Raw genomic sequence first — 23,438 nt, forward strand, 5'->3', positions numbered from 1 at the left:
TAAATAAAAATGATTAACATTGATTGTAAGTTTAAATTTTCGTGTAAAAAGAAGAACCAATTAGATTGTTCTATTTTATGCGCACACTTTTGGATAAAAAGTGAGGTTATGTTTCCTAGGGTTATTTTTTTTTTTTTTTTAGTAAAAATAAAATCTGTAGTATCGATCGACGGTCACGTCACATGATGGACGCTTCGGTCACTTGTTTTCCGACAGCTCTTTAATGTTTACTCTTGTTTTAATAAATGATAATTGATATTAATTTATGTGATTGTTATGTTTAAAAACGGAAGAAAAAGATTTATTATTTGATAAGTTTCACAATTGTCGTGCTTTGTGAAGGTGCAAAGTGAAGTTTAATAGTGTGGAAAATACGAGTGCACGTAAGTGAGTACAGGCCAAGTTTTTGGGCTTGTAACATCCAAGGACTAAGTAAAATTGCAAACAAACTTTTCTCTAGAAAAAATGATGACAATGCTGTCGACGAAATTTCAAGCATGTTTTAAGTGTTATATGGGGGCGTAATTAAATCCCCCTTTGAGGACGAACTTTTTTAGTTTTATACACGAGTTGTTTTTTTTTCTTTTTTTTTTTTTGAAAGGACTAAGTTTTAGTTTAAAAAACAGGTTTTATAGAACTCGTGTATTCTTGTTGTTTCCACACATCAGAACTGTTCTTTAAAGTCCAAATAAATTAGGGTATTTGTAAACAAAACAAAAATTACTTGCAAAAAAAAAAAAGTTTACTTTTTAACTACAGTTGATCTTATATGAACAAAATAGGAAAAAAAAAGTACAGAAGAAAGGCTTTATATTTTTGAAGTGCACAATTTTTTTTACAAGATTTACTTTTCTCTGTAGCTAAATGAAATATGAACGATTTTCAATCTTGAGTTTAAAAAAAAAAATTGTTAATTTGTAAGCTCTTAATTTAACAGGCTTATCAGTATCAGTTTATGATAGCTTAGTCTTTAAGGCTATTCGAAGATAATGGACTTGACAGAAACTTCGTTTCAAATGTTTCACAAAAGTTTTATTCATGAAAAACTAAAATTCAGTAATATTTTGTGTCTGGACTTATTGATCGGGAGAAAAACTATTATATATGAATATAGTGTTTTTAATTCGTACGTAATATCAACTCTTATTCTGATGGATATGTATAGAACATTAGAAAATTATTCGCGACTTCATAAATGTTGTAAGATGTACGAGTTTCAGTTTAATGTATTATCCATACTAGTGATGGGCATTAATTTATTTTCCTCTATACCACATTTTAATGATATTTGAAATAAAAAAAAAAAATAATAATTTCCTATTCACCATTGGAAAATTATTTTTAATCACTTGACAGCAATTTTATTTTTAATGCCATTAAAAATTCAATTTTCTCCATTTATTTATTCGTCTTCTACAATGTTTTGTAAGAGAAAAATAATTTTTTGTTCCTTTTTATTAAATATTAAAGATTTAAGAGTTTATTTAGAAAATTCTCCAATTCCCTTTCGTCGATTTAATAATTTTTTCTAAACGGTATTTTTAAGGTTTTTGAAAATTCGTCATTTCTAAAGTAGGATTTATAAACTTGGTTTTTTTTTTCTTGTTTGGTTACCTCAAAGGGTGAATCCCATCACTATTTGTTGGTATTGGGCATAAACAGCCGCATTTAAAACATTTTGTTTAATAATATTTTTTTCCATTTTTTATTTCAGAAAACATTTAAAGATTCCAAAAAGTCGCTGGCTATTGACAAAAGAACCCGATTGATTTTTTTTTTCAAGAGAAAGAAAGAGACGAAAAACGGCGCGAATGGCAAAAAATTGACGACATTTTTCAAGAAACTTTGAGAATTAAAATTACAGTACCTGAGAAAATTTCAAAACAATTATGGATAATGCAGATGGTGATAATCAGAATTTAAGTGGTGGTGAAAATGATATGGGAGATGAATTAAAAATTGCTGCTGATGAAACATACGATACACGCAGTGAAGTTTCTTCGAGCAGTTCAGATTCAGATTCTAGTCAACCAAGCATTAGTTCTGTATCGACTAAATCATCTAGAGGTGATAATAAACGAAATAGAAAGAGTAAGGGAAAACGTGCGAGATCGAGAGATTTAAAATCCTCGAGTCCCGAAGCAAAACGAGCAAGATCCAAAGAGAGCAAGAGTGGATCTACTAAAAATTATGATTATTCCACAAAATTAAATTACTTATTTAGAGATACGAGGTTTGATATTAATTATTATTTACTTTTCAGTGTTGGGTACTTTAAAGTTTTTCTTTTTTTTTTTTTTTTTTTTTGATAATTGTAAGAAAAGAAGAATTTTTAAATTAAAAAATAATTTTTAGAAAAAAGAAATTTGTTAAATTTTTCCATTTAAATTTTTTGTAGATAATTATAAGTTTTTCTACTTCTTTTAAATCCAACACAAGTTTTTTTATTTTTAAGAAAAGAGTGGAAAAGTGTTACATTTTGGAAGTATTTTTTGTTTTTTTGTTTGAACAGATTTTTTATCATCAAATCCAATAATGCGGAGAATATAACGCTTTCAAAAGCAAAAGGCGTTTGGAGTACATTACCGCAAAATGAAGCAAATCTAAATCAGGCTTACAGGGAGTCTCGAAATGTGATTCTTATTTTTTCGGTTAAAGAATCGGGAAAGTTTGCTGGCTTTGCAAGATTGAGCACTGATTCCAAAAGAGATGGAGCTCCAATATCTTGGGTATGTATAAAAGTATAATAAAAATGAATTTTTATGAGATTTATAGAATTATTGACTGTATTAATATTTTTTTCTTTCAATTTTCTACTAGGTTCTTCCTCCAGGATTGTCGGCAAAAGCATTGGGTGGCGTATTCAAAGTTGATTGGATATGTAGAAAAGAATTGCCGTTTACTTCCACTCTACATCTTTATAATCCTTGGAATGATGGTAAACAGGTGAAAATTGGAAGAGACGGCCAGGAAATTGAGCCTCGAGTTGCCGAGGAATTATGCAGATTATTTCCCGAAGATGACGGTAATTTGAGAATTGATTTAGTTTTTTCTTTTCTAATAATTTTCTAATAATAAAATATAAAAAAAATTATAATTGAAACAGGCCTCGGATTAAACGACTATTTTCAACTTATTTAAATAAAATGCAATTTTTTTTTTACATTTTGTACAAAATTTTAAAACAAAATAAGTCTTTGCGATGCAGATCTTCTTCAAATCTTCTTTATTTCAATTATTTAACAAATTTTTAACTAAATTTTTTCTTTAAATTAATTACTTTTAATAATTTTAATGAAATTCTTCACAAATTCAATAATCTTAAATTATTTTACAATTACAAATTTTATGAAATTCAACAATTTTTTATAATTTAAAAAAAAATCAAATAAAATTACCAAAAATTTCAATTTAGAACCTTTTAAAATTTTCCATCTAAAACTTTTTGGAATTTAATAATTTCAATTGGAATGTAAATCGACTAAAAGAACTTTTTTTGCGCCTTAAAGTCGATCCAAGGCCTGTTAAAGTTAAAATCATTAATCATAATTGAAAATAAAAACTTAGTGACAGTTAAGATATTTGAAAATATTCTTTTTACAGGAATAGAAATGACGCCAATTTTAAGAAAATCTAAAGAGGCAGGAAAACATGTCTCAAAATCATCGAGAAGTTATCGTGATAGAATTGGAAATGGCGGTGGTTCAAGATTTTTACGATCACGAGGAAGAGGTCGTCGATTGTTTCTCACTTCTAGATCGAGATTGGCATCACTTGCAAGAGCTGGACATTTACCTGATCACAGAAATTCCAGGGATCATCATCGTTATCAATCGTGGTTCGGAAGGAGTGATTCTCCATATTCTAAGTAATTAATATTTGTTTCTAATACAATTGAGATCAATTATATTTTACCTTAAATGAGTTGAAGCATATTTTTTAAAAATTTGATTTACAATGATGATTTTTGATGAGAAAATATTTTAGATAGTGGAATTTTTAAATTAAGAATGAAATTTTTTCTAGAATGTATGGATCTGCCGGAATGGGAGTTGCAGCGGCTGCTGAAGCATATGTAGCAGATTATATGCGGACAATGCAACATCAATTGCCACCTTTACCTCCGTATGTTACACCTCATCCTTATGATTCATTGCCTCCGCCGCCACCTCCTCCACGTTATTATGATGGTCTTCCATTACCACCGGATTACACAGCGGCAACTTCTACTTTAGAGAAGAGAAGCTATGAGCGAAGTGTTGATGAATTTTTATGGCGAACAACTGGACGTCATGGTCGACACAGTGATCATCGTTCATCGCGTGATCATCATCATCATCGTTATCGAGATAGAAGATAAAAATGCATAATAATTCTATTTCACTTCAGTATACTATTTACTGTATGTGTGTGTATGTCCACCGCGCAATCTGTGAGAATATTATCAATTTCGATAAATAACTTTTATACGTGATAGACAAAGAAAAAAAGAAAAAAAAACAATTTGTAATCTTGTAATTGTTGATAGAAATTTTCATTTATAATGTTAGTAATCCGATCTCGTGATTTTATGGATTTCAAATTCCATAAAGCAACTTTCAGCACTTTATAAAATATAAGTTTAGTAATTAAAAAATAAGCAAATGGAAAATAATAAAAAACTTTATAATATAGTTTGGAATATAACTGCTTTTGTTTGCAGATATATGTTTATAATTAAGAAATGAAAAATTTAGAATAATATTATAATGGCGAAAATTCATTTATATGATGTAGATATACATTTAAACATTTTCTACTTTGCAACTGGGATTTTTTTTTTTATCGAAAAAAAATTCGGTACGATTTGAAATTTTTAAATAAATATAAAAAAAAATTCTTCTGTATCTTGAAATTTGGAAAATGTGTACCTACGTTAGGGATTTTTTATCTCTACACGAAATTAGTAATTGTTGTACTAATAAATTATTTGAAAAGAAAATTTGTTTGGTACTTTTTTTTATTTCTGACACTCTTTATTTTTCAAACTTGTTTTTAACTTTTGTTTATTAATTAATCAATTAACTGATTGTCAAACATAAATTTTCTATCGCAAAGTAGATAAATTTTTTATCTCCTGAAGCTTCTCCGCCTACAAAACTTTGTCTTCTAACCGGAAATTCATTTAGAAATCATCTTTTGTGACTAGCACCACTCAAAATAATGGTTTCCGACGTGTATTTAAAAAATTATGTATTATTTTTGTTTATGGGTATAACAATTTTATTTATTTTTATGAAACTAGAAAACAAAAACAGTAACAAATTTTCATTTGATTTAAAAATTAGCAAAATTCAAAATTCAAGAAAAAATTTAATTCAATATGAGCCAAAATTGTTAAAATTTAAAAGTATCGATTCGAGAAATTTGGAGAATATCAATTTTCAGGTAAGTAACATTGAATAATATATTTTTTTTGATTAGTGCATTTTTTCATGTTTCTTGTTTCTAAAAAAAGTGACATTTTTACAAATTAAGGAATTAATGTTTTATATTTTTTTCTCTGTTTTAATTCAGAAAATTTGTGAAAAATACAATTTAACCAGTTTTTTAGAGAGAAAACATTTTTTATACAGTGCAAAAAATAAGGCACTTTATTGTTGGATACGAAAAATAGCTTCAACAAGTTTCACAAAAATTTTCTCTGATATGGAAAAAAATCACGTTACTGACCAACTTAACAGGTATAAGAATTAATCTAAACCTAATTATTTAATTAATAATTTATATATAAAGTAAAAATAATTGCAAATTTATTTTTTAGGGAAATGGAATTTTTATCTCCTATAAGTACAGAATTATTGAAATCTGTAAATCTAGATGATAATACATTTAAATTTTTGATTGTACGACATCCTTTTGAAAGATTGGTTTCTTCATATAGGTATAATTTGCATACAAAAAGGGAAATTTTGTTAATATAAAAATAATAATAATTTTTCCTTCATTTTATTTTGGACAAACCATTTGAACAAAAGTTAGACCTACAATTAAATATTTTAAAATTTTTGAATAAAAAAAAATAATTTATACTTTATAAGAAATGCAATGCTAGTGTAAAGAATTTAATTTTGAAGATTTTTATTTAAAAATACGAAAATATGAAGTTGGAATAACTTTTGTTTTGACTGTCTATTCGATTCTTCTTTAAGTTGTACAATAAATTTCAAAAAACAATTTTCAGAGATCGTATAGAAGATAATACAAAATTTACGGCCCAAGCATGGATTTATGTGTCAAAAATATTTTATTTAACAAGACCAAAATTATTTCATTCAAACTCAACAACAGGCAGTACTTTGGAAAAAATATTCTACATCGATAGAAGGTTTAATAATAATAATTATAGTAAAAATAAATAATAAAATAAAAATATTTTATATTAAAAATTTTTTAACATTTCATTTTTCAGATTAAAACTTGTGCCAACATTTCAAGAATTCATTAATTATTTAATTCACGAATCATCAGCTAATTACGATCATCATTGGAATCAATATTACAAACATTGTTCATTATGTGAAATAAATTACAATTTCATATTGAAATTAGACAATTATTCATCTAAAGAAATTGAATATATATTTTCAAAATTAAATTTAAAAAATGATGAAAATTTAATAAATCTACACGCGACACACGGTGGATTAACTGATTTTCAACGAACATGTAAATATTTGAAAAAATTATCATGTGAAACAATATTTAAATTATATGAGAAATATAAAATTGACTTTGAAATGTTTAATTACAAAATAGACAAATATATACAATGTTGCAATAAAAGAAAGCAGGATATTGCAAAATAATTGCACACCAAAAAGGTTATTTTGTAAAAAGTGAAACGATTTATTTATTTTTTTCATTTTATAATTATAATCATTAGAAAATTTATGTTTGTAAATATATATATATATAAGAAAACGCGCAATGTGATAATTTTATTACTTAATCTGTATTAATCATTCAAATAAAGTTTTACAATTCATTAACATTTATTTATCGTTTTGTATTATAAAATAGAACAGAGACAGACATAATATACGTAAAGAAAATTTTACACTCGTGATTTTTTTTTTTATCGAACATAATATAAATTACTTAAAAAATCTTCATTTGAATGACTTACATGAAAGAGAGAGAGAGAGAAAAAAAAAGAAAAAACTGTAGCTTTCCTACGGTAATAAAAAAAAAAAGTTAATGATTCTAATTTCAAAAGTAATTTGCAAAAAACGATTAGTTATTAACACATAAATTGACCATTTCTAATATTCACATTGCTGCAAAAAAGTATATATATATACAGTCGCGCTTTCAGAATTTGGCTATTTGCTATATAAGCAAGAGGCCATAATAGAAAGAAGTACACTCCCGCTCTTTAAACTTTTTTTTTTTTTTTTTTTTTTTAAAAGGATTTCAATAATTTACGACTGTTGCATAATTACCTGCGAGTTCACGTTATTGAGTATGACAGAATAATATTATACTTCAAAAAAAAAAAAAAAATCCAAAATTGTAGTTATTCTAATTGGCGGTTTTAGCTTTCTTAGATGTTGACGTGCTATTTGTATCGTCGTAAATAATTGAACATTCATCATCACTCGAAGATTTGTGCTTTCTCGAAATTACTTTTTCCATTGTGATATCATTTTGTGGCTCGTCATCGGAATCGCCACTATCAATTGTGAATACATCTTTTTCACTGTGACCATTATTAACATCCATTTTTCGTTTTTTTGTCATTAATTCATTTTCATTGGATTCGGTCTTTCGTTTCTTGGCCACATCAACATCAACAATCATTTCTGTTTCCACAATTTCAACTGCATCGTCATCCACAGTCTCAAGCTGAAAAATAAAGACAATTATTATTATTTTTTTTTTTTTGCAGATGACAATGAAATAAAATAATTCTTAATGAAAAAATTAATATTAAATATTACCTGGCCGTTCGATGTGGAAGGTTTCTCTTCGTTCTCTTCCTTGGGCTTAAGACTCTCATCATCGGCGACAATGAGAAATTCTGGACTATCACTTTTGGCGGTTGGTTTTTCTCTATGCATTACTGTCACAGTTAGTGAATAATTTTGATTGAAATCATCAACTTTAAGAATTGTACCATCAATAATTCCAATATCTTTTAAAAGTTTATCATTATTTTCTTCAGTCTCGCCTTCCTCACTGCTTATAACTACTACACCTTTACCATCAATCATCACATCTGGAGCGATCATATTCATTCTACCTTTGAGTACTGACTCTTCTAATTCTTTGACAGTCATTTTAGTTGTGTCAGCTGCGAGTGTCGCTTGTGGCATTGGTGCGCAAACATAACATTTTGGATTTGGCGGATTGACAAACTTTTCAGGTACCAAAAGTTGATTTCGATGATTCATCTTGAGTCGCAAGTAAACTGATTTGCATTCATTTAAATTATCTCCAAGAATTCGAAAAGCATGAAGTACCACAACACCAGCAATTATTGCATTTGTCGTTGCGATCGCTGGAATTATATTGCCAGCCATTGCTGTTGAAAAAAAAAAATTCAAATACAAAACAATGTTTCAAAGATTAATTCATTGAATTTTGTTAATATATATGAGGCACTCCACGTCAAGTGATCCGGGTCTAAATTTTAATTACCTGGGATCAGGTTTAAAGTTTGCTTAAACTTTAGTCCTACTAGATACAACTTCAAGTACCAAAGATTATTAATTTATTTAAACAATTGTAAAAAGTGGAGGGAGTCAAAGTTTTAATTTTTTGCTCTACATCGTATATTTCAAAAATCTGCAATTCCTTTAAAACATAACAAAAGAATGTTTATTATATATGAATTTTTTTGCATTTTTTAATTATCTTATCTTAACTTTATGAAAAAAAAATAAAAAAGTTAAAAAAGATGTCTTTTTTTCAAAAATCAAAATTTTATTTTTAATTTTATTTTTTCAAGGTCAAAAAAATTTTTTTTCGAAAAATTGTTTATACCATTAGAAAGTGCGTAAAAAATGCAAAAAAATTCATATATAATAAACATTCTTTTGTTATGTTTTAAAGGAATTGCAGATTTTTGAAATATACGATGTAGAGCAAAAAATTAAAACTTTGACTCCCTCCACTTTTTACAATTGTTTAAATAAATTAATAATCTTTGGTACTTAAAGTTGTATCTAGTAGGACTAAAGTTTAAGCAGACTTTAAACCTGATCCCAGGTAATTAAAATTTAGACCCGGATCACTTGACGTGGAGTGCCTCATATATATATATATATAAATGAAAAATTCACCAAATTATTTTTAAAAACTTAATGAGCCAAAAGTTTTGAACGTTCAAATGAATCTATAAATTATTAAAAATTTTAAGGTCAATGTAAAATAAAACAGTAAATTAAACAAATATTAAATTCATAACTTCTTTTTAGATATTGAAAACAATATTTTGTAATAAAATTCGTACTTAAAGAAGTTACAAAAAAATTTTTTGTTCATTTGAACGTTCAAAACTTTTGGCTCATAAAACTTACATTTAATGTCGAATTTTGTTTTTTGTGGAATTCCAAAAATATGTGCACGAATATTAGCGCAAGAAGCTACAAAATCCATAGCGCTTGGTTCGTCTTTATCCCAAACGAGATGATCGCTAGGTGATATTTCTTGTTTTTTTGACAAATCTTTACTCAAATTTTTCACTGACTCAGCGAAAATTGAGCCACACTTTGCAATACTCCATCGTTGTTGATCTTTTAATCCTGGATCGCTTACATCTTTACTAGATCCAGCAACTGAAAAAGAAAATTAAATAAAAATAAGTAGTTTATAGTTTTTTTTTTAAATTTGAAACGAGAAAAATTAAAATATTAAACTATTAGAACTGAAAAATTATTGGTCCTAATTTAACTTTCATGAAGAACATTAAATAAATATTTCCATAAATTAGAAATATTGTAATTCAATAAATTTTATATAAAAATCGAAATACAAAATTAATTTAAATTACCTCCATCGGGAAGATTACACCATTCAAGTGGCGCGGGTGGTCTTCGTTTTTTCCACAAATTATCCATACTTAATAAATATTTAATATCATCGTGAAATAATTTTGTGAACAATTTTTCCGGATCATAACCACATGCCTGTGCCCAGGTTCGTGTCGATGTTCTTTCAACATTTCCTTTTTCGTTTGATTCTGTTTCTAATGCACCTTCACCAGCAGTGGCTAAAAAAATTTAATTATTTTCGTTTTCTTAGCGATTAGACATAAAATTAAAAAAAAAAATACGCCTAAATATTTACCAGCTGCTTCCGGATCAGCTGTGTCTGGTGAAACATCCTGATCTGGATCTTCTTCACCGAATAATTGGCTGAATAAAAATATTTCAATTACTCATTAATAATATTTTAAATTACAATCAGAAAAAGAAGTGATAACATATTTTAGAATAACTAAAATTAAATAGTTTTTTTTCAGAATATTCTGGATAAATAATAAAATTACCTTATAATTGATATTAAAACTACAAGTATTAAAATAAAATAAATAATTAAATGAAAACAAATGCCAAAAAATATAATATCTGTTTTCATTTAAGATTAAAAGAAATTCTAAATATTAATAAGAAAAATTAATAACTCTTTTTCTAAATTTACTTAAAATAATAAATTTTAAATTTATTGGTAATGGAAAAACTTACTTGAAAAGATGTTTTGCCCAGACAATACAGTGAATAGGTTCACTTGGAGTATTACGAATTGTACATCCAGGAAATGTTTTCTGCGCCGCTTTTGGCGTACATTCATAACACTGACTAAGACCTTTCTTTATTAATTCAACCTGACCTTCGTATCCTGCAGTGCCAGATTCAATTAATGGAACATCTGCAGCTAAACACATACGATTTACATGATTTCTGGCGGCTCTATTATCCAAAGCATTCATTACCATTGTAAACTTTTTGAAAAATGACAATCCATATTCACCACTGTGAAATAAATTAATAAAGAATATTTAGTTTAAAGAAAAATTATAATGAAAATAAATAACTTAACGTTAAAAACTTACGAAGTAATTGTATCATGATAATGAATTATTTTAGCATCTGGATTAAAAGTCAATGCAGTTTCTCGTGCTACTGCAGCTTTTGATTTTCCTACATGTTGCTTTTGAAATAGAAATTGTCTATTCAAATTACTAACATCAATAGTGTCTAAATCAATCTGAAATTAATAATATATATTCATACTTAGCAATTGTACTTAGCATTAATTTAATTCTTTAGTTTTAATCATATTTTAAAATAAGTTTCATTTTTTGTTTTTAAATAAAATATCTCCAAATTTTGTTTGTTTTTTCATTAAAAATATACGCATGATAATTCGAACAAGCGTCGGAACTTTGCGGGAAAATTGAGGTTATGTCGGGGTGGTATAGCGTCACGTTTAAGTTTTGTTTTTATATAAAATCTACTTACAATTTCAATATCCAAGAATCCAGACATTACAAGATTTTTAAGAATTTCACATCCAATTCCACCGGCACCCACAACAAGAATTTTACTTTTGAGAATTGCATTTTGCAATTTTTCATCAAAAACACCGTCGATAGAAGCCGCCATCTTTAACAATAATGGCGAAATGTCGGAAGCGGAAGTATGTATCACACCACGTTTGATTCTCTCGAATCTACTATGTTTGAAAATTGAAATTTAAAAAAAAGGTAGATTTAAAAAGAAAAAAACAAAATTTTTATTATTATTAATATTTAGACAAGAGTGTAATGTAAGATAATTATTTTGTTGATTTTTTCAATAATATATGATAAATATCAATTTCTGTACTTCCCATAATGTATACAGTGTTACCAATAGTTTACGTGTGTTACCAAAAAAATAGTGTATAATTAAACACAATCCATTTCATTTATTTAAAAAAATATATTTTTAATTTTTTTTTTTCTATTTATTTAAATATCACTAATTGTAAAAATTATAAAATTAGATTATCATTATTTTGTAAGAAAGTCAATAGATCTTTAAAATAAAACTAAATTTACAATAACAAAAATATTATAATAATTATTTTTTACAATAACTTATTATATCAATTATTTTTATTTTATTTAATAATTAATAATTATAATATATAATAAACGTCGTGTTTTCAAAATGAAAATATAAATATACAAAATGGTCCCTGTGTGTAATTCAATAATTTGAATAAATGAAGAAATTTAATTAATCAAATATTAATTATACAGAGTAATAATTATTTATTTCTATATTTATAAACAATGGGTGAATTTTTGAAAATCTTTAAATTTTCATTAATAAATTAATTCTTTGGATAAATAAATGCGCGCGCAGAAATCAATGTGACATATTTTTAAAGCATGCGCTTCATATTCTGTTTAGAAGGAAATTACACTCCTGGTCCCCTGTAATTTGCTCGATCGGAAGAAATAAATTCGTGTGATTTGAAAGTGATAAAAAGTAAAAAAAAAAAAAAAAATTGTGTCTGTATATTGAAAACACCGAATCTCGAGGGTATAATTAAAAAAAAGTGCTATAAGCGCGTGTAAAAATTGTTTTATTCAATATGAAATAATAAATTTTTTTTTTAAATAATTGATTTAAAAAAAAATTTCCACGAACCCTGGGATATTATATACATATATATATATAGAGTGTCAATATGGATGAAAATTTGAGTCGAGGATATGTGCAACTTGGAAAGGCCAGAGGAATAAATGAATTAAAACTAAATGATGGATTTAGTCATCTTTCGCCACCAGTTGATAAATGCAATTTTATTTATTTTGCACTTGTGCTTGCCGGCGTTGGTTTTCTCATGCCCTATAATAGGTGATTCCATTGGTCCATTATTGTTATTTTTTACCTTGGTGTTGTTATTTGTTTTTAGTTAAATTATTTTTTTTTTTACTTTATGTATTTCTTTTTTGGTTTTTTTTTTATAATTGATATTATTTTTTATTTGAATTCAGTAAATTTTTGAATTCCTATACTCTGATTTTAGTCAAAATATTTTTATTAGGTTTTGAGAAACAAAATTTGTGATTTCAAATAGAAAATAACAAAATGTTTTTCTTACTTGCATAAAAAAATTTGTAGAAAGTAATTTTAATATTAATTGCTAAATAATTATTTATTTGTTTCAAATGATGAAAAAAATTTTTTTTTGGCATAAATACGATTTTATTGGAGTATATAAAATTTTTATTTGAAATAGATATTATTTATTTAGCTCCTGAGATAAATATTTTTTTCCCTGGGTGTGTATACAATTAGGAAAAAAAAAATTTCCTTTAGAAACCAAATTTTTTTCCAAACGTATTGAACATTTTGTTTTGGTATTTTGTATATTAAGAAAATTTATTGTCTTGGAATAATAATTGGCTGTATATATATAAAAATTCAGCGAGAAATAAATTTTCTTAAAGTAAAATATAATTTTTTTAGCCAAGTTACAATTTAGTGAAGTGAAAAAAAATTTTAATTTGTTATAATTCATGAAAAAAAAAAATAAAATAAAAAATATTAATAATATTGTTCAGAAATAGAAAAAAAAAATAAAACAGTGTTGATGAAAAAATTATATCTAACATTCTATTTGCAAATATTTGTTATTTATAAAAATGCAATAAATAATTTTACAATTTTATTTAATAAATTTGTATTAAAAAATATATTATGATATAGACAAATTTTTGTATTTATATTTTATTAATAATAATAAATATTTATTAATAAATTTTTACATATTATATCTATTTTTTGAAATTTTTCATCTTTTTCTTCATGTAATTTTTAGAAATTCTATAGTAGCTAATAATTTGCATAAAATAAATTATTGTATAATTTAATAAATAATTACAAGAATTTTAGTTTTTTTTTTTAATTTTATTAAATTTTTTATTTTCTTTTAGTTTTGTCATCGCAGTGGATTATTTTCAAGCGAGGTATCCTGGAACGACGGTAATATTTGATATGTCTGTTGTCTACATTACAATGGCATTCTTTGCAGTCTTTGCAAATAATATTCTCGTAGAGACCTTGTCTCTCAATACCAGGATAACATTCGGTGAGATTAAATGAAAAAATTTCAATGAAAATAAATTTTTTAAATATTGGAGCTTCTTATTAAAAAAATTAATATTAAATATTACTGTCAATTTATATAATTATATTTTTTTAAAAACTTCTTTTAAAATAAATCTTTTGTTAATTTATAATTTCTTATTATTCACATAAGTATAATATATATATGTAAATTATAGGATATTTAGTTTCCTTCGTGACACTGAATTTTGTCGTTATCTGTGAAATATGGTGGGAACTTTTTGGGGTTGCGACTTCATATACTATTAATTTAATAGCCGTTGCAGTAGTTTCACTTGGATGTACAGGTAAAAGAAAAAAAAAATTATAAATTAAAAAAAAATGTAATAATATTATTTCTATTGATTTTTATACATTTTTTTTTTTAAATGTAGTTCAACAATCGAGTTTTTATGGATACACTTCAATGCTTCCTAGTCGATATACACAGGCTGTTATGGCAGGAGAAAGTAAAAAAAAAAAACCTTAAATGAAATTAATTCTTAATTTTTAAAATTATTTTCGATTGTAAAAATTGTTTTTTTTTTTTATTAAAATTTTTAAGGTGCTGCTGGTTTTTGGGTTTCTGTTAATCGGATACTGACAAAATCAATGGTGGACGATGAACGTGGCAATACATCAATGTTTTTTGTTCTTTCAATTTTAACTATCGTTATGTGTTTCGTTCTTCATCAACTTGTGCGAAAAACAGAATTTGTTCAATTTTACATTACACTTTGCCAAGAACGAAATCGTATTACATTGGAGCCAACTGAAGACGTTGGATTGGTACAATTTTTAAAAATATTTATTCTTTTATATATTATTATTATTATTATTTTTATTATTATTAAATAATTATTATTTTAATATTGCATTACATTTTTTTTATTATTATGTTACAATATTTATTATAATATATATTTTTCTTTTTTAATTACTATGAAGAATATTAAATTATTATTATTATTATTCCATATTTGGATTCAGTCGTATAAGTAATAAATATGAATTTTATTTATAGAAAAATTTTTCTAACGTCTTTTGAAGACAGTACCAGTAGTAAAAATAAATTTTAGTCAGACCGAATGGTTCAGTTTTTTCTATAACGTATTTTTTAGTAGTTTTAGTACGTTTTAGACCGACAGTAATGTTTAAATTTAAAAAATTTAATTTTAAAAGTAAATTTTTGTGAAATTTAATTTAAATTAAATAAAAATTTTCTTTTCTTTACATAAATGTATAAAAATTTTTTTATTTTAGAATCAATTACAAAAATAATATAATAATAATAATAACATGGTAATAGAATTTTTTTTTCGAAATTTAGATGGATCCTTTGGATCAAGTTGGCGATCCAATAAAAGGACAGTATGGAGTTTTGAAATTGCAAACTAGCCCTTTGGGAAATGATTCAGCGAGTGGAAGTGGTGATTTAGCAAATGGTAAAAAAAAAATTTTTTTATTCTTTACGTTTACTTCAGTTAATTATTTTTTTTTTTTATAAATAATAATTAATAAATTTTTTAAATTTTTAATAAAAATTATAAATTACTTTTTTTCTTTTATTTTCACGCACAGGACAGTATTCAGCGTTTTCGTTCAGTAATCCAGTTTACGAACCAAGTGGTCCATCAGGCAATCCTCCAGGAAGCGCTGGACCAACTTATAAAGTCGAAGACGTAGTTGTTATACGCGGAACATACAGCAGTAGTCAAAGTAGTAAACCTTGGTCCGGTATCAAAAGTAAGAGATAGAAAATAATTAATTTAATTTATTACTGTCAAAATTTCTCAAATAATGTTCAAATTGTAATTACTCTTTTTTATTGCACATTCGCTTCATACGAGATTTTTTAAAAATTCATTATTTAATAATTTAATTATTAATTTAAGAAAAAAAATTTAATTTAATTTTTTTTTTGAGCTATAAAATCATTAAATTACAAATGCAAATTTATACATATATTTTTTGTCTGAAATGAAAAATATTATAATTAAAATATACATTTTTTGATATTCAAATTATATTTACAGGAGGAATGCTCGCAAGATTGGAAGTTGCTAAATTAATATTTCCCTATATGGCCAGTATTGGAGTTGCTTATTTTGTGACATTATGTTTATATCCAGGAATAGTGTCTGAAATAATTTCCTGTAAATTTGAGTCTTGGATGCCAGTTATTTTGATGGCAGCATTTAATGCTGCGGATCTATTAGGCAAGGTTAGTAAAAAAATATATATATATATATTGTGGTCGAAAAAATGAAAAATAATAAAATACATATTCAAGCAAATAAAATATTTTTCTGATACCAAAAATTTTATTTGGTTTATATACTGAAAAATATTCACTAAAAATTTACTAAAAAAAAAATAATTCTTACCTCCAAATCTAATTCAATCAAGTTCGAAATAAAAAAAAATAATAAATAGAATATTTTTTAAAATTTAAAAATATGTAAAAATCAAAAAATGACTTTTATTTTTCAGATGCTGGCATCGATTTCTTATGAATGGACACGAACTCAATTATTATATTTTTCAGTTGCTAGGGCAATTTTGATACCCCTTTTCCTATTGTGTGCAATTCCTCGAAGGTCACCTATTTTATCAGGAGAAGGATATCCACTTTTATTTTCTTTATTACTTGGTCTTACAAATGGTATTGTTGGAAGTGTTCCTATGATTCAAGCTCCCAGCAAAGTTCCTGAAGAGCATCGCGAACTAACTGGTATTTAATTAAAATAATTTTAATTAAAAATATGGAAATTGAAATTACAAAATAAAAATTCATACAAAAATTATAAAATTTATTTATTATAATAGAAAAATAAAAACATAAATAAAAAATTATTAATTAAAAAAAATTGAACAATACAATTTAATAAAATTTTTCTTTTTAATTAACTTCTTTTTTTTTTAGGAAATATTATGACTCTCTCTTATACAACTGGACTGACAGTGGGATCTCTTTTGGCATACATGTTGGATGCATGTTTGGGTCCTTCAGTGTCGGCGAAAAAAATTTGTCCCAAACCAAGAAGGCCAATAATTGCTGCCGCTGGGAATGTGACTATGAATATTATAACAAATGCCGTTTCATCGACATTTCCAAGTATTGAGAAAATCACAAGGCTTCCAAAGGTAAAAAGTACTGTTACAACTTTATCAACTGTCTTGACAACATCAATGGTTCTTAATAGTACTAATATTTTAAATAATAGTCTCACAAATCTAACAACCACAGCGTTACCAAAAATTGTTGCAAACGCTACTGCTACCATTAGCAATACTATCCTTCATTAAATTCAAATGTGAGATTTAAATCCTTCATAATCATTATATATTATTTTCAATAAAATCATCTTCTTTCATTGTTATTTCTTTTATTTTATATTCTGACATTTTTCAAAGAATGATAATTTAAAAAAAAAAAATAATTTTTTTTTCATTGAGCGTAATTGTAAAATATTTGTATTTTCCACTTTTTTTTTCCTTTGTTAATTTTAAATTATTATGCGCATTTAATTAAACTGCGAGTGTAATTTAATTTATTATAAGCAACTTCGCATAAATTTTCTATTTTCGTTATATAAACAATATAGTTATTATTATGTTTGGACATAATAGATTGGAATTGATTTGCCAATTTTTAACATTTAGAAATTCCAAAATTCCACCATCATTCAAGTCAATTACTTGTTTTCCTCTACTCATATATAAATATATATATATATATATGTATATGTAAAACACTTGCTCACAAACTTATAAAACGAAAGTGAAGATTATAAACTAGTTCAGAAGCATTTTATTAGCATTTTAAAAAATTTTGAAAAAGAGAAGTAAAAAAATTTTCTTTTTCAATTTTTATTTTTTTATTACTTTTTCTCATCACCTATAGAATACTCATATATATTATAAATATATATAAAAGAGAAAAATACTTGGAATCGTAATTATAATAATAAAAAAAAAAAAAAAAACCAGTCTCAATTATTTTTAATATGTTGAATGTTGGGTTTTGGAACTGTTGATGTCTTCATTCGTGTGGGTGTGTTTTTGATGTTGTGTATGAGAAGAGCGAATTAATAAATTGTTATCACATTGATATATAGATAAATCAAGGAATATAATAGTATAAATTGAGAAATATTTTCTTGTTTGTAAAAAATACTTTAGTTTTAGAAAATTTGTAATTTAAAAATAAATTTCCTCAAGCCTACATCAACAATAAATAATTAATGTTAAATAGTAAATAAAAAAGAAAATATTTATTGTATATTATTATTTTTTTAAATTTCACTTGAAATTGAAATATGTCCAATTGTAAATTTTTATTTTATAATTTTATTTATATGTTTATTTTTTATATTTGATATAAAATTTATGTATAGAAATTTTTGAATTTTTAAATACTTAGAAAATGAATTTTGAATTAAAAAAATTTGAAAGTTAAATTATCTAAGAAAGTTAATAAAATATATAAACTTTGCTTATTAATGAAATTGAAATTGTTGACATAGACTTAAAAGTTTATTTTTAAAATTTATTTTTAAGAAATATTTTCAAGTAAATATTATTTTGCGTGTTAGAAAGAAGACATATCTCTTAAATATGTAGAAAGACATAATCAAATTTTATATCAGCGCATATAAAGTTTATAAATAAGGCTTCTAGAAAATGAGAAAGAGCACTAAAGTCACATTTTTTCGAAAAAAATATCTTCCTACTTCTATAAACGTTTTCACTATAGCCTCATGATATTATTATTATTGTTATTATTATTAAAGAATTACAAGTTTAAAATAAAATTGTTTAATTTAAATTTGTAATTCTAAAAATGTGTCATTGTTTTCTCATTATTTACAAAATAAAAGATAAAAATCCATTTTCGGAAATCTACACACTACATACATATGATTATAAAATAATAATTATTCCAATCAGAAATAGAGAAATCTCAAAAAGTCTGATAACTATAATCCATCAAATAATTCTCAAACTGTATGTTTTGAGAAAAATTAGAATACCTTTTTTTTCTAATTGCCTCCTCTTACCATCATCTACGATAATATATAATTCTAAGCCTTATACTTTATAAAAGTCACAGAAAAAAAATAAAACAAAAATATTAAATTATTTTCATTCGTGCGTCTTTCACCTAAGAAAATATTTTCTGTTGGTAGCAAAACATTTTTTTGGTATTTTTACAAAAAAAAAAAAAAAAAAACAATTCATTAAAAAAAAATTTATATTAAAAAGAAATATATAAATTAATTTTCAAAGTTTATTGTTACTTTTCTTTAAAATTTAGAAAAATTTTATTAAAAAATGAATCTCTTTTTTTGCACATAAATAAATTTTTATAAAATTAACAAAAATTATTGTCAACAAAACAAAAAAAAAACAAGACAAAATTTTTACTATAAAATATCAACAAATTTGAATAAAAAAAAAATAATATTTTGCAATGAAAAATGTGAACGTAATAAAAAAAATGTGTTGTCACCAAACAAAAATATTTTTACTTCTACTCTTCAAATTTGTATACACAGTTCATTAAAAAAAATTTTTCAAAAAAAGTAGAAATCCCAAACTTTGAAAAATTATATGCAAAAAAAAAAGACTGAGATATACGCAAAGCAGGTATGAAAAATGTAAGATTGAACAAGTACTTAATTTTTGACAAATAAAATTTTATTTTCAATATAATAATAATCATAAATATATTAATTTTAAATAAAAAAAAAAAAAATCTAACACGGCTATAAAATTTGAAAATCATGTACAATTATAAATAAAGTTGTATTTATTGTTATAGTAAATCATTTTTATTTGATTTCAATGGATTTTTTTTTGTCTTTTCATATATATATGTGATAAAATTTTATATATAATGATATATAAGATATATAATGAAATATGAAATAGTAAAGGGAGATTATATAATAAAATATAATATGGAGAGAGGATAGTTAATTAAAAATAATCGAGCTATTAAAAATTCACAATTTAAGGACAAATAATAACTAAACCTAATAAGTAAAATTATATATTAAAAAAAAAAAGAAATTAATTAACTTTTCGACTTCGAATGTATCTAAACGAAGGATATGCTTTCTCGAGGTTGTGCTTAGATGAAAAAAGGGATAAAACGATGGAAAAATTTTTTGTTGTACATTATATATTTTTCATCGTAGACCCCAATAAACTTCCGAACATTATATATATAGGTATATATATATATATAATTATAGAAGAGTGCGATACGATTTTTAATTTTCAAGAAAAAAAAAGAGATCCGAATATTGTAAGAAAGGTTTATCGGATTTCTCTATTTGTATAAGAAATTAATTTCGTAATAACAACGATTTCATCTCTCGTATCGCATTATCAATATGTACAAATATTAATAAATACATATATATATATATTATACTATTTTTATTATTTTTACTTGGCTATTTTTGTACCCTATTTCGAAGGTTCTACTGAAAAGGGAAATTTTTCCCTAGGAAAGATAGAAAATTAATTAATAATCACATTTATTATAATAATCGTATTAATTAATAATCCGCGCACATAATTATAATATACATACAGAACAAACAATATTCATTATAATATTATAATTTAATATTATATACATATTTTCTTTATTATATTTAACTATTTATATTATAATCCGTCTGAAGAAAAATTTCCTTTTTTCTTCATAAATATAAATTTTTCATTTCAAAATTCAACTAGACGTAGGCTATTTATATTTTTATTGTAATATAATTAAACTTTTGTCAAGTCGAATATATTTTGCATCGAATTCAATCCTAATTATTTATGCTATTTTATCTTATTATCAAGACTGGTCCAAATTTACTTATTAAAATATTTATTTTAATTTAGCGAAATTATAATACTTCTAATTAATATTATAATATAGAATAACGAATGTTTTCCATTTAATGTGATACATTCATAATAATAATTAAAAAAATTAGATAATTAATTTGTAAAGGTACAAATTTTAAAGATAATAATTTAAAAATTAGAGAAAATATTAACGAAATTTTCAATATTTTGGACAAGTCGAGTTATATAATAATATACTAAAGCTGTTCTTAAAAATTTGAAGGATATTTTTTTTTTAAACCACTTAATTTTTTTCTTACATCTTTGACACTTGTTAGTTCCTTTCTCTTATAGATTTGATTATTCTCCTTTCTTGGGACAAATACTGTTTCAATGCAATTTCTACATATTATGTATGTTTCTGATCAGAGACATGTTTTTCTAATTTTTTGAAGCACATTTGTTGAATTTATATCAGCCATTATGATACTCACGTGGACGACTTGATTACTTGAATTCAGGTTCTTATGTATAAAAAAAAAAAAGAAAAAAAAAATCAGTGTCTTATCACACCTTTATCACAGTTGGACATAAATTACACGTCCTTTATCGATGCACTGATTTTTTTTGTTTGAACCAATTTTTCTAGATTTATCATTTGAGATACTTGGCTGCCCAATCAGTGCGCCCATGTAGACCTCCACTTGGTCTTGAACTGAGTAATCCGCCGAATAAATTCGACTGAAGCGTATTTTTACTCACTGGCTCTGAAAATCGAAAGAGTAATGATTAATATATATTTTTTTTTAAATCGCAATAATTTTCATTTATTAAGTACATTTAATAAAATAAATAACATTCCAAATATTTTAAGCCACTCTTTTCAAAGTAGAAGACAAATAGAAATAAATATATATAAGAATATAATAATAGCACGCAACTTGTTACCAAAACGTCAATAAATTATTGAGACAATACATAATTGCTTTCAATATTGTTAAAAAACATTTAATAAATTATCATATGACCAAGATGCGCTAAAGTGTCTACAATGTTTATGGTCAATGATTAGAAAACAAATTATTTCTTAAAACGGAAAATTATTTTTTTATAATTTTTTTTCCCAAAAAAAAATTTTTATTCTCATTTTTTTCGTTTTTTAAACTAAAATAATGGAATTAAAAAAAAAATTTAGAGGGTCCGGATCATAAAAATCACCCTGTATAATAAAAGTACATTAAGAGTATTTTTAAAACTATTTTAGTAAATTCTTACAAATTAGTATATTTTTAACTCTAACTATATTATAGATTTAAGAAGTGCAAGTACAGCAAAACAAAAAAAAAGTTTCAAACAAATAACGAGTGCAACAACATTCTATAAGATCACTGATTCACATTAGTATAAGAATTTTAACTAATTTTTAGTCATTTTTCACATGAAAACTTTAGTAAAAAGAATTAGAACTAATTAAATCAAATATTTATATTTTACAGTGAAAATTAGTGGAAATTCTTACTAATGTGAATTAGTGGCCCATTTTTACGAAGCTGAAGTACGCAACGTTTATAATAAACGATTTTTAAAGAAATAATTTTTTAAAATTAAAAATTCTATAATTCTTTGCCTAAAAAATATTTCTTGTAGTTTTCATTAATCAACAAATTATAAAAAAATATTTTTTAGGTAAAAAATTATAAAATTTTTCATTTTAAAAATTATTTCTTTAAAAATCGTTTATCATAAACGTTGCGTATTTCAACTTCGTCCATTTTTTACTAATTCAGAGTTAGAAAATATATTCTATATACACAAAAATATCAATTCCATTCGAGAAAAACTTAATCATGATAGTTACGATTATTTGTATAGTCAGATTTTGTACAATTATAATTATAATTATTATAATTATCATGCAGTATTGACGCTTCAATACTAAAGACCAATAATATTAGTCAGACAGGTCTGTAAATAAGTATAATTAAATATAAATATATATACAAAAAAATAATAGTTAAAAATTCTAAAGGAATAAAAAATATTAGGTTAACAATATATTAATGTATTACATATTTATAAATGAAAAAAATAATTAACCATCAAAATCAGTTATTCTAACATATTTTCTACGATAATGAATAACAATAAAACTTGGTACAAAATTACACATTTTTACTTACAAGTAAAATAAATAAATAAATAGGTATGACAAACCATTTGATATATATCTTTTAAATGATTCCACTTGATATTAATCATATATTATTTAAAAGAATAAGTATAGATATAGTAAATGTGGGTCAGGCAATCTCGTTATAATATAGCACGCAATTATAACTAATAATATCAAAAAATATAATTATTCTTATAAAAAATTTAACTTTAAATATTCTTAAAATTTTTTAACTTTTTAAAAGCAAATTGTTATATTTT

At 24.3% G+C, this 23,438-nt stretch overlaps 5 protein-coding genes across 9 annotated transcripts in view; 3 read left to right on the top strand and 2 right to left on the bottom strand.

The window, feature by feature from the left end:
* Positions 1–162: 162 nt before the first annotated feature.
* Positions 163–4,981, top strand: LOC127290244 (YTH domain-containing protein 1). Of its 3 annotated transcripts, none has more exons than XM_051318718.1 (6): positions 163–387; positions 1,715–2,233; positions 2,513–2,729; positions 2,821–3,025; positions 3,604–3,868; positions 4,027–4,981. In XM_051318718.1, the coding sequence occupies exons 2-6, from the start codon at positions 1,890–1,892 to the stop codon at positions 4,358–4,360; spliced, it is 1,365 nt and encodes a 454-aa protein (XP_051174675.1). In that variant the 5' UTR covers positions 163–387; positions 1,715–1,889; the 3' UTR covers positions 4,361–4,981. The 3 variants fall into 3 exon arrangements, with proteins under 3 accessions (XP_051174675.1, XP_051174674.1, XP_051174676.1); XM_051318717.1 differs by having other exon boundaries at positions 163–383; XM_051318719.1 differs by lacking the exon at positions 163–387 and adding an exon at positions 783–1,207.
* Positions 4,982–5,100: 119 nt separating this feature from the next.
* LOC127290248 (carbohydrate sulfotransferase 11-like) lies at positions 5,101–7,182 on the top strand. The gene is made up of 5 exons (XM_051318723.1): positions 5,101–5,427; positions 5,557–5,723; positions 5,804–5,923; positions 6,224–6,367; positions 6,452–7,182. Exons 1-5 carry the CDS (start codon positions 5,203–5,205, stop codon positions 6,846–6,848), a joined length of 1,053 nt encoding a protein of 350 aa, XP_051174680.1. The 5' UTR covers positions 5,101–5,202; the 3' UTR covers positions 6,849–7,182.
* Positions 6,865–11,675, bottom strand: LOC127290239 (SUMO-activating enzyme subunit 2). Its single transcript, XM_051318709.1, has 8 exons — positions 11,508–11,675; positions 11,099–11,253; positions 10,731–11,018; positions 10,333–10,400; positions 10,037–10,255; positions 9,564–9,821; positions 7,983–8,566; positions 6,865–7,887 (listed from the first exon to the last, which is right to left on the bottom strand). Exons 1-8 carry the CDS (start codon positions 11,649–11,651, stop codon positions 7,564–7,566), a joined length of 2,040 nt encoding a protein of 679 aa, XP_051174666.1. The 5' UTR covers positions 11,652–11,675; the 3' UTR covers positions 6,865–7,563.
* A 775-nt stretch (positions 11,676–12,450) lies between these two features.
* Positions 12,451–19,389, top strand: LOC127290242 (equilibrative nucleoside transporter 4). Its single transcript, XM_051318714.1, has 10 exons — positions 12,451–12,896; positions 13,979–14,133; positions 14,330–14,458; positions 14,546–14,620; positions 14,716–14,939; positions 15,481–15,595; positions 15,732–15,896; positions 16,187–16,374; positions 16,644–16,884; positions 17,077–19,389. Exons 1-10 carry the CDS (start codon positions 12,727–12,729, stop codon positions 17,457–17,459), a joined length of 1,845 nt encoding a protein of 614 aa, XP_051174671.1. The 5' UTR covers positions 12,451–12,726; the 3' UTR covers positions 17,460–19,389.
* A 10-nt stretch (positions 19,390–19,399) lies between these two features.
* Positions 19,400–23,438, bottom strand: part of LOC127290238 (serine/threonine-protein kinase dyf-5-like) — a 29,272-nt gene continuing 25,233 nt past the window's right edge. For all 3 annotated transcript variants that reach the window (XM_051318708.1, XM_051318707.1, XM_051318706.1), the window contains exon 10: positions 19,400–21,772. In XM_051318708.1, the coding sequence (XP_051174665.1) occupies positions 21,660–21,772 (113 nt within the window). In that variant the 3' untranslated portion in view covers positions 19,400–21,659. The remainder of the gene's footprint in view (positions 21,773–23,438) is intronic.

The sequence above is a fragment of the Leptopilina boulardi genome, unplaced genomic scaffold, assembly GCF_019393585.1.
Source record: "Leptopilina boulardi isolate dan_hultmark-lab unplaced genomic scaffold, ZJU_Lbou_2.1 LbouV2_58, whole genome shotgun sequence".
Lineage (NCBI taxonomy): Eukaryota > Metazoa > Arthropoda > Insecta > Hymenoptera > Figitidae > Leptopilina > Leptopilina boulardi.

Coding starts and splice junctions, on each gene's coding strand:
- LOC127290239 (XM_051318709.1), bottom strand. CDS start 11,651: ATGGCGGCTTCTATCGACGGTGTTTTTGATGAAAAATTGCAAAATGCA. Junction 11,019..11,098: donor TATCATGATACAATTACTTC/GTAAGTTTTTAA, acceptor TTTATTTCACAG/TGGTGAATATGGATTGTCAT. Junction 9,822..10,036: donor GTGTAATCTTCCCGATGGAG/GTAATTTAAATT, acceptor TTTCTTTTTCAG/TTGCTGGATCTAGTAAAGAT.
- LOC127290244 (XM_051318718.1), top strand. CDS start 1,890: ATGGATAATGCAGATGGTGATAATCAGAATTTAAGTGGTGGTGAAAAT. Junction 2,234..2,512: donor TACTTATTTAGAGATACGAG/GTTTGATATTAA, acceptor TTGTTTGAACAG/ATTTTTTATCATCAAATCCA. Junction 2,730..2,820: donor ATGGAGCTCCAATATCTTGG/GTATGTATAAAA, acceptor ATTTTCTACTAG/GTTCTTCCTCCAGGATTGTC.
- LOC127290242 (XM_051318714.1), top strand. CDS start 12,727: ATGGATGAAAATTTGAGTCGAGGATATGTGCAACTTGGAAAGGCCAGA. Junction 12,897..13,978: donor TTTCTCATGCCCTATAATAG/GTGATTCCATTG, acceptor ATTTTCTTTTAG/TTTTGTCATCGCAGTGGATT. Junction 16,375..16,643: donor CTGCGGATCTATTAGGCAAG/GTTAGTAAAAAA, acceptor TTTATTTTTCAG/ATGCTGGCATCGATTTCTTA.
- LOC127290248 (XM_051318723.1), top strand. CDS start 5,203: ATGGTTTCCGACGTGTATTTAAAAAATTATGTATTATTTTTGTTTATG. Junction 5,924..6,223: donor AGATTGGTTTCTTCATATAG/GTATAATTTGCA, acceptor AACAATTTTCAG/AGATCGTATAGAAGATAATA. Junction 6,368..6,451: donor ATATTCTACATCGATAGAAG/GTTTAATAATAA, acceptor TTCATTTTTCAG/ATTAAAACTTGTGCCAACAT.